We start from the raw sequence: 12,971 nt of genomic DNA, 5'->3' as shown, positions 1-12,971 counted from the left end.
AGCAAGTGAAATAAAGCTAGAAATCTTAGTGTAATATCTTCTCTTTAACAGACCTCCACTAGCCAAGCTGTCTTTCGCCTGCAGTCTGGCATTTGCCAGCTTTTTCGAGAAACACTCATTCACAAGGGGTTTGTGGAAATTCAGACTCCCAAGATTATTTCTGGTATGTACTGGTTATTTGTAATAGATTCAAATAAATTTGCAATTTTGGAGGCAGTACACTATTGTGCGGGGGGGGGGGGGGGAGTATATTATCGAACCATAGAGGATTAACTGATTTTTAAGTAATCAATTGCACATTAAAACCTTTTCTTTTTTAAAAAAAAGATGCTGCTGTATCCTTTGGAAAAACAAAAGTTGGTGCACTCTCCAGTAATCTCAGGGTAGAGAAACAGGCTTATTCCTTAGCATTTTGTGTAGGTTTCTACATCTGTTTAACCAGCCTTGAAGCCCAGAAAAATGAGCTGGCCTGCAGAAAGGCTTCCTAGGCTGCTTGGGGCTGGCAGAAGAGAGACAGAGAGATCTATCTTTCCCACAGCAGCTAACTTTTGCATTTATGTATTTGGTTCATATGGGGGGGGGGGCTTCTCCTGTTCCTTTCTTGGTTTGTTTGCTGGACACAGGGTGGATATACTGCTTCATTTCTCCTTTGCCAGCCTGTTCACTCCTCTACACAGAGCTCCTTGTCACCGGTGGCTACTAGGCTACTGCTTAAATGCAAGGCTGCTTTCAACCAAAGGCAATATAACAAGCATAGAAAACAAACTATATTGTGTAGTTACAGCAGTGGCTGGCAACAGCCAATTCATGTGCCCACTGGGACCTACAGACAAGCCACCCACCTGCCCCCTCTCACTGCCATTGGCTGTGTGAAGCCAAAATCCATAGTCTGGAAAGGAATGGAAATAGTAAAATGTGGATTGCAACGCAACATTCTTACTGCAGTTCCTCCCTTCTCCTATAAAACCCCACCTGAATGCCTCATGCCACATTCCTCCTCTTCTGGAGCAGGCATTTTAGCTTGTCTTGGTTTTAAGTCCATTTTAGCACCATAGATAGCGAAAGAAGGTGAGAATCGGGCTTGGAAGGTTGCTCTTCATTCCAGCATATTGCAGAAGGCTTGGGTCTGTCGACCCTAACAACACAGACCTAGGTGATACCAAATGTGTCAGGCATTATTACTATGGCCAGCCCTATTTTTAGGTAGTGTGTGGCAGTTGCTTTAGGTGCTGGGGCGGTGGCAGCAGTCCCTACAGCCATTCCTCCTGAACTCTGAGGCCATTCACCTTTGCTGGACATTAGAGCTGTGTATACCCTCCCTAGAACAATGCCGTTGGGTCTGTCTGATGCTATCCTATTGACCGTGTCGAAGTAAGATTCATTTGCCGGGCAGCTTCTATATGTGGAGTGGTGGTAGTGTTGGAGGGGAAGTGCCATCTTGTAATTTACCTCAGTCAGCAAAATGGCGCTGGCTGGTGTCTTCTGACCCTTGGAGAAAGTGTTTAAACATTCCATTTTCATCTCTGAAAGTGTACTTGCTGAATTGTCAGTTGCATGCAATAATTGAAGGAATCAAGAAAAATACATCACTTAAGTTTGCTCCTGCTTTATAGATAAATGCATTTATTTTTCAGCTGCCAGCGAAGGTGGTGCCAATGTGTTTACTGTTTCTTACTTCAAAAGCAGCGCCTACCTTGCACAGTCCCCACAGCTTTATAAGCAAATGTGTATCTGTGCTGACTTTGACAAGGTTTTCTGCATTGGGCCAGGTGAGGAAAGCTCTTTTGTTTCCCCCCCTTTCTTACTAATGCAACAGTCATGTCTCTGGAGCCAGCGTGCACTAAATGTTCAGGTTATGCACGTACTGAGCATTGCGAGGCCTTTTCCTTTCTAATCTGCAAACCAAACAAAAGTTTCATGCAAAGGCTGCTAATCCATATGGCAGTTTGACAGGGTTTGCAGGCGGAACAAATGTAATATTTTCAGCTGACGTGAGAACAGTGAACAGAGCAATGGTGTTCTCTAGTGGTTGTTGGAAGTATCATACAGCTGTTTCCTGGCAGAGAAAAAGATGACTGCAACTGTAATGGTTAATCTCTCGATGAACTTAATAGAAGCCTACAAGCTTGGCAGCCCTAGAGGTTTTATTAATGTGGGCTTGCTGAAAATCAATACATCCTAAATTAGACGGTGCAAAATATTTTCATGTTCTGGTTTTTCACAATATATCAGTTTGGATTATCATCATAGATAGCATGTGCTTATCTTCCCTCTCCCCTTCCCTGAGCTATAAATTACAGGGGAGTACTGTACTCATTTTTGTATTGTAGAGCAATCCGTGCGCCTCATATCCCCAAACATATTCTTGAATATAAGAACCAAGTGCTGCACACCAATGCTGCACTACTTTAGCTCCTGCCCCCTCCTATTTCTTTTTGATGGAGAGAAATTGCACAAAGTATTGGTTGACACAGAGACCCTGGATCATAGGTACCATAATATAAAATGTGGGTGGAGATAGAGATAAAAGCTACTTTTCCATGGCAGGAGAAATACCACCCTGTGTAATATATGAACTGGGGAAATATTCTGAGATAATACAAAAATATTTGTAAGTCTCACTGACTTCATTGTTGGCTTAAATTGTTTCTTGGTGGTGTTCAAAGGACCTACATGCACACTGGTGTGTGTTACTGTTCTAAATCTTCACAAGTTTGGGAATAGCACAGACTGCGGTTTTCAGATAGGAGCTGCACTCTCAAGTCACAAAAAGAGCCCTGTATTTGTCCTGATCTAGTGGTTTAGCTCCCAACTCAGAGCATGGACAGCTGTTGTTGAACTGTTATCTCCCAGGGGAGCCAACAGCACCTCCTTGCCAGGATTCAGAGTCACTTGCAGAAATTTTACTACCACAATGACCATTTTGGTGTTTAACAGGGGTCTCTCTGGCAGGAGATTAGAGTCCTGTTTCAGATAAGAGCTATTGTTCTGTCTATTTAAAATAGTAATTTGGTGCTAGAGTGTCTGTCTGAAGCTAGTCTCTACTGAGACCCATTTGTTCGGGGTCTTAAAGTAATTTATAACGTTCTCCCCCTTTGTATAGTGTTTAGGGCAGAAGACTCTAATACTCATAGACACCTGACAGAGTTTGTTGGTCTGGATATTGAAATGGCCTTTAATTACCATTATCATGAGGTGGTGGACGAGATCGCAGACACCATGGTGCAGATATTCAAAGGACTCCAAGAAAGGTAAGAAGTAAATTACATGCTATAGAAACCATAGAAAATGAGAGGCTATTTAATGTTGTCTGGAGTGCCAAAGCTAATGTGAGAAAGAGAGTTTGTATCATGTCTTACAGGCAACAGTCATAAAAGTACCCTGTTGCCAGATGAATCTGTAATCAGGATAACTTTTGACTATCTGTACACCAAATCTCAGCTTTTTCTATCTTGCAAGAAGTACAGTTTTTGATACTGAAGTCTGCTAGCAGGGCACAAGCATGGTCTTGCATACGAGGAACCACATGAGTAGAGAGAAATCTCTTTTTCTTTCTACTGATGGACCGTAAGTCAGTGAAATAATAGAATGGCAGCAGGTTAAAGACGAGCATAAAAGCATTTCTTTGTTTCTCTAATGCAGTATGAACTGCTGGAATTCATTGCCTTGATGGCTTCTTAAAAGGATTAAATAGATTCATGAGTAGGCCTTTCTTGGTTATAATAGCTAAGAAGGAGCCTCTGTGTTCATAGGTGTTATGCCGCTGAACAACATAGGTGACTCTCTCAATTCATTGCCCTGTTTGTGAGCTTTGTGGAGCATCAAACTAGTCAGTGTTGGATACAGAGTGCTGGGCTGTGTGGTCCTTTAGTCTGATACAGCTTGTGAATACTTGTTCTTGCCCTGCTGAACTGCCTTTCAGATTTCTTCTCATACCTACACGTATCATCCTTTTTGGCCCCTAATATTCTTTTTTATAGACCAGGGGTGGGCAGAGAATACGCTTACAATTAAGGAACAAGTGCATCTTCGTCCAGGAATCTGTTTTCAGGGCCAAAACTGAGCACTCAGCTCTTTCACACACAAACCCATTCTAGACCAGGGGTGGGCAGAGAATAGATCTACTGGGAGATCTCTGGAAGATCTGAAGTACATTTGATATTTGATTCTGAGTTGTGTAACAATAGCAGCAACTTCTGTTTCCAAGCTAGGCTGCTGAAACAAATATAATTGGGGCTGGGGGGCGGTTTTGCAGGAATGGGTTGGGGTGAAAGAACTGAGTGCTCAAGTTTTGGCCCTGAAAATAAATTCCTGGACGAAGATGCACTCATTCCTTAACTGGAAGCATCGAGCCCTCTTTCTAAACTACTATTTACACTTGAATTTTGCTGGTGGAGTTCAGGTTTCTGGGGAAAAGCCAAACAGATCCCTTTGGCATGAAAGCCATTCGCTCCCTATTGTAGGCTACAGAACGGTAAGGATATATATGCCATGGGAATGATGTACAGCCCCTTGGCCCACTTTAGGATTAGGTTGTAGGCCATGAACTGTTTGTTTCCTTTTGCTGTCTTCCTCCCGACAACAGCTTTCTGGGCTGCGTCGAAGGGCAACCCACAAGTTTTGTGGATGGAATGGTAAGGCCATAAGGCTGCTCTCGGATGTAAGGGCTGCCACATAGCCATGAACATTACAGTTAGTATTGTTACAAAGGCTTAGCATGCTTTCCCACTTTGGCATCACACCTCATACAGGACAGTTTCATAACATTCTGGAGGATACTTAGGCTTGTAGCTTCAGAATTCTCTTGGACCACAGTCCCCTTCTATATGCCCAGCTTGAAACTGTGGCCAGGCCAGGAGCAGCAACAACTTTTTGCAGCTTTTTGTGGAAAATAGCAATATGAATACAGTAGCACATTTACTGATAACCCCTACAGTTGGCTACCATAATGCCCTCAAGACAGGGTGTGGCTGCCTGGAAACAGCAACTGGTTCAGAATACAGCAGCCAAATTGATTTTCCATTATAACCTGTTTTATATGAGATTCGTGGTTGCAGGTTGTTTCCAGGCTAAATTCAAGTTCCAATGTTTGCCTTTAGGACCCTTCATAGTTTAGGCCCAGGGTACCTGAGGGTCTTGCATGTGCTCCTTCTTACTTCCTGAGATCTGATGATGAAAATCTCCTTGCATTTCAACCAATCTTTTTTGTTGGTGAAGGAAGTCAGAAAAACATAGATCATAAATGTTGCATGGTGTCAGAGTGAGCTCTTGTGGCGAAGAAGGGTAGTGCCTTTTCTGTGTTTTTGCTTTTGTTGAAAATTGCATATATATTTTTACGTGAAGGTTTCAAACGGAAATCCAGACTGTGAGCAAACAATTTCCATGCGAACCATTCAAGTTCTTGGAGCCGACGTTGAGGCTGGAGTACCGAGAAGCTCTGGCCATGCTTCGGGAAGCTGGAGTAGAGATGGGGGATGAAGATGATCTCAGGTACATTCATGTTGGTGGGAAAGATTAGTGCCTTATCTATTGGTATTGCAGATGTAACCATTTTGGGACTACATTTGGATTACATGTCGCTGTGAAAACAGTTCATACATTTGCTGGAATGCCAACACAAGCCTGTCACACTTTTCCAGCTATAGGAATTGCCACCATTATGCACTCATGTACAAAACAGAGAGACGCCCCATTAAAATAAATCCCCTTGTTAAGAATGTGATGTGTGGAGAGCACCTTAAACGTTCGTTTCTCACCATTCCAGGTAGTATAAAACATCTGTTCCAGAATCCAAGCTCTTAAGTGGAGGGAACAAACCTGGTGGTGCAGTATAGCCGGGAGCTGTCTATAAACAGGTCAACCCAAATCTGTGTGGCCCTGAAGTCTCTCTCTTGTCCCTTAATTCATCCTAGACCACCCAGAGCAGTGTAACAGCTTCTTCTTTCTGTAAACAGTGGTCTGTTTTAAAACAAACAAACAAACAAACTGAAAATCCTCGGTCCTGGGATTACAATAGTTCATTCTGGAACATAAAATTAATTTAATGGAGATTATTTACCAAAACAAATAGTTGACCTGTCCAGTTAATCAACAGATGATGCAAAGCCTTCTGATTAAATTTGTCTTCTGCACAAAATAAGTCTGGCTTCCATGTTTGTGAACTACGTTCCTTATAGAAGCTTGAACATCCTAACGGTTTGGTTGTATGTATGCTTATTCAGAAATGCATCCATTGGAGTCAATGGGTCTTATTCCCATATAAGCATCCCTAGGAAATATTACTTAGACTTAACATAGTTTCTGTATAATGAAGACACACAATTCTGTAAAGCAGTGACAGCTTACTTTCTGTCTGCTTCTCCAGATGGTTATGTGTCTCTTTATAGGCTCACAATATCTCAGGAGTAAACAAATGTCCTGACCACCCTACTGCAGAAGAAAAAACGTGTAGCGTTGGCCCTTTTGCTATAAGTATTATAGTAGTTTCATTTTTAAAAAAAATCTCTGTGGCGCTTTGAATTGCCTGAAGCTAGCAACCAGTGATCCTAGGTGGAGTGTGCCTAAAGATGCCAGTTGTGTACTGAAGAATGGAAAGCAGGGCACTCCCACTGCAGGAAACAAAGTGTACTATACCAGTGCCAATCTTGGTTCTCACAGACACATTTAGCGAAACAATTACTTGTGTAGGCACTACTTTGAATGCAATATATGGAAGTGGAGTATACAAATAGTGACTGCATACTCACCTCTGCATAACATACTGCAGAGTCTGGTCTGGCCCCTGTTAGTCATGTGACCAAGCAGAGAATAAAGCCCACTGCAGGCTTGGGTGGTAAGCAATAAAACCAGCCACTCCTGATCCAACATTTGGAGCTTGTCTGGCTCCCATGACCAATAATACAGTATCACATTCATCCAGGGTTGGCCTAAAACAATTGAATGGCATGAGTGGATCTACACACGTATTTTCTCATTTGTGGGATTTGTACAGCTTTTCAAAGATCAGTTCATAAAGACTCAGAAACACGAACTATAAAAAGCTGCTTTAACCTGAACCTTAAAATCTTTGCTTTCAGTACACCAAGTGAAAAGCTCTTGGGTCGACTGGTGAAGGAAAAGGTAAACCTTTTAAAAATTACTTTGAATCATTAATATAGCAGTAAAGTGCATTTTTGGAACAATTTTGAACAGGTATGCTTGACACAGGAAATTGTTAACATTTGTAGCAGGTCATTCATATAGAATTTTATAGTGTTTTTAATATGCTGTCTTAGAACCTGCGTGATACTATCAAATTTAAATTCCTTAAACTTGTTGGAATTAACTGATTAGCAAAATCATGTGTTGTGAAACTCCTCAAATTTTTAGATATGTATTATTTATTTGTTGTTTTTTAAAACCTCTTTCCTTAAAAAAAAAATTATCTTAAATTTATTTATACCTGGTCTTTTGCAGTATGACACTGACTTCTATATTCTTGACAAATACCCTCTGGCTGTAAGACCTTTCTACACAATGCCAGATCCAGCAAATCCTGTAAGTAAATTGTTGCTTGCTTATCAGTGTTTTGATTGCTGTGAAATATGATGGAACATTGCAGGCCACTTTCAGGTGTCAATAGGGGACTGGCCTGGCATGGAGTTTGTGCCACAATTATACCATATTCATGTAGTAAGTTTAAAGTCAGGTGTTGAGTAGGTATGGGTCTCATAATCTGAACTGATCATTGTCCTTTGCACAGGTTCCTTCAGGAACTAAAACCAATGCTAGCAGCAGGTGTTTGTTTGTTTGTTTGTTTGTTTGTTTTTCTTACTACAAGTCCCATGATCTCCAATGGAAAAAGATGCTGCTATTGTACTTACAGTTTCAGCAGTTTTGAAAGCAGTGGACACAAGGGAAGGAGAGGCCTGCCTTCTTCGTTGGAAGTGGGATGGGCATAATCTGCGCTTAACAACGGCCAAATTTTGCATACCGTTTAACTGCTAGTTACTAAAATGCAATCTTTTTTTTAAAGAAAACATCCAACTCCTATGATATGTTCATGAGGGGAGAAGAAATTTTGTCTGGGGCTCAGCGAGTTCACGATCCTCAGCTGCTGACTGAGAGAGCTTTGCACCATGGCATTGGTAATATTTCAGATATATATATATATTCCTGTCTTTCACTTTCAAATCAATGCATGCAACAAGGATATGAAGAGGAGAGATTAGAGCAGGAAATGGAAGCCTTATTCTTTGTATATAAATATAATGGTTAGATCCAAATTTAAGTTACTTCCCATTGAAATTAAGTGGTATCTAACTTACTATGTTGATTTTGATGGGCCCTAAGTGTAGGATCTTAGCCTGAATGCAGCCAAGTGTCTTAGCAACATATAACAAATGTGTCCAACAAGTTTTCAGCCACAAACAACTTTTCTAAGGGCACCTGTTCCAGGGAACTTCCCCCAGGTCACGAGTTTCTATTCTGTACAATATTTGTCAGTCTCGCTACAATTATATTTCAGTTCCATCCATCCAAAAGCTCAGGGGACCATCAAATACGTTGAATTGTCAGGTGGACTTAAATGCAGGGGATGCACAAAAGTGGATTTGGATACCTGCAGGTGTTTCAGGGTAATCATTTTATCATTTGGTAAACGTGCACTTGTTAGTTGCTGAAGGGAAATCAAAGAATATTGTCCCCAGGTAGGATGTCAGTTACAGAAAGGACAGGTGGGCCTGGGGGCTAGTGGACCTGGTGCCTTTCCTTGTACTATATTAAAGCTGAAAGCAATAATCTGCTGTTCTGTGGATTTACTTTTTTGGGTGGGGGTGTAACCCCTTAAACAGAGCTGCTGCTCATATCTTCTGTTCAATTTTTAAACAGCAACAACAGGATCAACACAGCTTTGGCTACTAAGCACACTGGATTTGTGCAAAACAATAATAGTCTGTTTGGGGGGGGGGAGCTGTCCAGAAACTGAACTACTTTGGATTAATGTGTATTCTTTCTATTTATGCTGCATGCTTTTGCTGTGCTGCTAACAAGAATTGGATGTAAAGCAAAATAATCTATTTCCTTTACAGATTTAGAGAAAATTAAGTCTTACATTGATTCCTTCCGTTTTGGTGCACCTCCCCATGCTGGTGGTGGCATAGGTAATGTATCTTATTTTATTTTCATTGTATTCTGGCCCTGGATTATCATCATATGGAAGGACAGTTTTACAACAAAGATGATCATAGCATTTGAGCTTAATTCGGAAAGCTAACCTGGATTTACCGGGGATGTGTATATTTGAGAAACATCCTAAGCTTCTTATCTCTGAGATTTATAAAACAATCCATGCTTTAAGCTTTGCTTTCCTTTTTACAAGACAACTATCAAAGGAAATGATCGGACAAGATTCAAAAGCCCACAATCAAAGTAGAAAATCCTACTGCTTGTTAGCAGTGGCGTTTCCTTCCCAGCCCCCCTTCCCACTAGTGGGGCATTGAATGATGAAGAAAGAAAGCAGTTGTTTATTTGATGGAGATTTATCCCTACTGTTAATAGAGGTAATGATATAAAGTCTAGAATACTCAGTGCGTTTTGACAAAACTCATTTAATTCTCCCCCACCTCCACTGCTTGTATTTGGACCAAACTTGAACATTTTTTTCCCCAAGTACAAAGCTGGCGATTTATTTAACACTTTTTCATTTACAGGTTATGCAACTTGCTTTATATGGCAAAACTTTGCTGATTTTACAAGAACAATTTTGCAGGCAGTAATTAGCACATGACAAACACGAAATAGTACAGTCATACCCCAGGTTACAGACGCTTTGGGTTGCGCGATTTCAGGTTGCGCACTGCGCCGAACCCGGAAGTACCGGAATGGTTACTTCTGGGTTTCGGCGCATGTGCAGAAGCGCTCAATTGCACTTTGCGCTTGCGCAGAAGCACCGAATTGTAACCCGCGCGTGCGCAGATGTGCAGGTCATGAACGCTGCGGGTTCGAACGTGCCTCCTGCATGGATCATGTTCGCAACCCGAGCGTCCACTGTACAACCATGTTACTCTACTCAAATACAGTAAGCAATGGGATGCTTTTCCATTGTTAACAGTTCTGGTGTGGCTTCAGCTGAGAAGGAAAATTGTTCCGGGCTCTAGCCCCACCAGCCTCACAGACTTTCACATTTTGAAGGGAAATGCAGGTTTCCCAAACCCATCTTTCCCTCATATTGCTGATTGAGGGGACGACCAGGGAAGCATTTGCAGAATAAGAGAAGGTGGGATTAACCTACCTCACCTCTGCTTCCTATCCTCTTTTTATCTCAGCCAAGCTCTGAAACCAGGCTAAAGGCAAAACAGCTAGGGGTAGATTTACGGAGAATAATCCGTGAGCCTGGGAAAGGTGAATCAGTATATCCTGTAAGTGCCTCCTGCATTCTTTTCTTGGTAAAAACGGGGCTGGATCCCATCTTTGCCAAACTAAAAAACCAAACAACTTCGGATATCAGGCTTTCAAATTGGTGGTACTTTTTGCATAAGGCTGCTTTAAATATTAATAGAAATAGAAATTACATATTTTGAAGAATTTGTAGCACTGATCCACACAGTGGATTTTGAGCTTAGCCTGCTGCGATGCAATGGTTTGTGCTGCAGATCTAATGAGCATGTGGTAGTGTTTAAGGGATGAGAGCGCTCTCAGGAGAAGCTAATGGGGCAGCCTGCTGTGCATATGAGGCTTTGGGGTGTGGTGATGCCCTCCAACAAAATTCTTCTTAGCAAGTGTGGCAGCTCAAACTGTGTTTGCTTCTGTTTGTGATGAACTGCAAGCTTGGTGTTCCATCCAAACCCAACAAGCTGCCTACTAGCTATGGGTTGGTTTGTTTCAATTAACCACGGATTAGGGTTTGGATGACCTGTTAAATTGCATTGAAGTGAAAACTTTCTATCCCCTCCTGGCTGTACAGCAGAGGAGCACATTGAGTACAAAGCTTGATGTGACTCATGAACCACTCTGTTGGTTCATGTATATCTGTATATGTATACACCACTTGGTCTTCTAGCTGATGAGACTGGATTTAATTTTACAGGGTTGGAAAGAGTCACCATGCTGTTCCTTGGACTGAGCAATGTCAGGCAAACGTCCATGTTCCCTCGTGATCCTAAACGTCTAACGCCTTAAGGAGACCAGAGCGAGTTTGAAAGTTTGCTCCCTGCTCTGAACAGTATAGCATAAATGCAGTGTGCAACGGATGTACATCTAACCTACTAAAGTGCCACAATAACAAATGTTCCCACTAATTTATTACTAATAATGAAGCCAACCATTTTAACAGATCTGGGTCGTGTCGCAGAAAACGTAATCTTTTTATGAAACATATTTGAAGTTAAGGGTACTGTTATCATCTTGTACTTTACATCTTTCTATACACTTGAATTTTTAAAAAATTCATAGTTGTGTAATAAGGGGAGGACATTTGGTGTTTTTTAAAATATGGCAGCAGAGTAGAATTTGATCAACAGTAGTAAGAGAAATTGACAAAATAGCAAGTTGGAAACGGATTATTTTGAGAATTAACATGGTAAATACTGAACTCTGATCTTACATACTTATAAATGCAGGTTGCAATAAAACTCCCTATTTTGTGTGTGTCTCTTTTTTTTCTACATTGCAGAATTTGTCTGTATTTTTTTGTCAGTGTGCTGTCTTGCTTTTCAATACTAGAAGATAACTTTAAGCAGGGCATAATTATCTTGATCCCTGCTGAACAATGAACTATGCTGGAAGCCTTGATAACTGGCTTGCCTCTCAACCTCCGTCTCTCACAGGACTATTGAGGATAAAAAGAGATGATCATGTATGTAAGCCTTAAGAGAATGTGCTTAAAACAGGCATGAGGAACCTCAGGGCCACAGCATGGCAGGGGCACTCTTGTTGAACTACAGCTCCTATAATATTTGACCATTGGGCTTGGTGGCTGAAGCCGGTGGGAACTAGAGTTCAGTGACATTACCCATACTTTCTGAGATTGTAAGTCCTGGAACCTGAGATCACTGAGATTGTAATACTGAAACCTGCTCTCTTGTAAAGTGCCATGCACACTGATGCTGCTGTAAAATACAATAATTTGGTCTTGTGTTTTGAAATTGCAACTAAAAGAGCTAATAGTTACAGTTCTGTGATGTTTTTATTTATTCAGGAGTGAGATATTTAATAATAATAATAATAATAATAATAATAATAATAATTATTATTATTATTATTATTTAATTGCTGGCCAGATTTTTAAGTGTTTCCAAGCAATTAAGCCGGGATGTGAGATTTGACGGTGGGTGGTACCAATGTATATACAGAATTATGGTATCCTAATTTTCAGGGGCATTACCATTAATTAAAGGTCCTGATGATGCAGGAATCAGTGTGTGCAAATTGCAGACACTTAAATAGACTTGGTCAAATGACACACTGATATTTTGTTTCATACCTTTTTTTGAGGATTATCACTCAAAACAAAGGTCTGGGCAAAAAATGGAAAGTGCAGAAAATGAGGACTATGAAGTCACCTGGTTGAGAAACCAGGTTAGGCAGCTTAGCTAATGGGCCAGCTCTGAGTACTAAGCACTGGCATGTTCCCAGAAACATTTTTTAAAATGGGTTTGCCTGCGTGTGCACGTTCCCAGTTGTATTTGTTTGCTAAGTGGATTATAAATAACTACTTATTACCACAATTTTATTGCTGTTAAATCTGGTTCCAGAAAGAGTTGTTTGTTCAGCTAATCCAACTGGAATCGATCAAATTCAATTACCTTTTCCCATGCAGAGCTAGTAGTATCTCTGGATAATAGGCTTTATTGGATGCTTCATCCTAATAAATAACAGAGTCGCTCACTGATTCATGCTGAAAGGTTTGGAAAATGATGTTTTAGGACAAATGAATTTATTGCAGATTTCTGTTTGTTTTCTCACAGATCATCCCTTATGCCTTAATTCCATGT

At 40.9% G+C, this 12,971-nt stretch overlaps 1 protein-coding gene across 1 annotated transcript in view; it reads left to right on the top strand.

Annotated features, from left to right (window-relative positions):
- Window positions 1–11,616, top strand: part of DARS1 (aspartyl-tRNA synthetase 1) — a 49,660-nt gene extending 38,044 nt beyond the window's left edge. The window contains exons 8-16 of the mRNA XM_028744967.2: window positions 52–163; window positions 1,635–1,769; window positions 3,104–3,251; window positions 5,344–5,490; window positions 7,077–7,119; window positions 7,456–7,536; window positions 8,015–8,126; window positions 9,069–9,140; window positions 11,066–11,616. Of these exons, the coding sequence (XP_028600800.2) occupies window positions 52–163; window positions 1,635–1,769; window positions 3,104–3,251; window positions 5,344–5,490; window positions 7,077–7,119; window positions 7,456–7,536; window positions 8,015–8,126; window positions 9,069–9,140; window positions 11,066–11,157 (942 nt within the window). The 3' untranslated portion in view covers window positions 11,158–11,616. The remainder of the gene's footprint in view (window positions 1–51; window positions 164–1,634; window positions 1,770–3,103; window positions 3,252–5,343; window positions 5,491–7,076; window positions 7,120–7,455; window positions 7,537–8,014; window positions 8,127–9,068; window positions 9,141–11,065) is intronic.
- The last annotated feature ends 1,355 nt before the right edge of the window (window positions 11,617–12,971 follow it).

This window comes from Podarcis muralis, chromosome 1 (genome assembly GCF_964188315.1).
Source record: "Podarcis muralis chromosome 1, rPodMur119.hap1.1, whole genome shotgun sequence".
Taxonomy (NCBI): domain Eukaryota; kingdom Metazoa; phylum Chordata; class Lepidosauria; order Squamata; family Lacertidae; genus Podarcis; species Podarcis muralis.
Note: the sequence above shows the minus strand (reverse complement) of the source record. Positions and strands in the feature narration are given on the sequence as shown.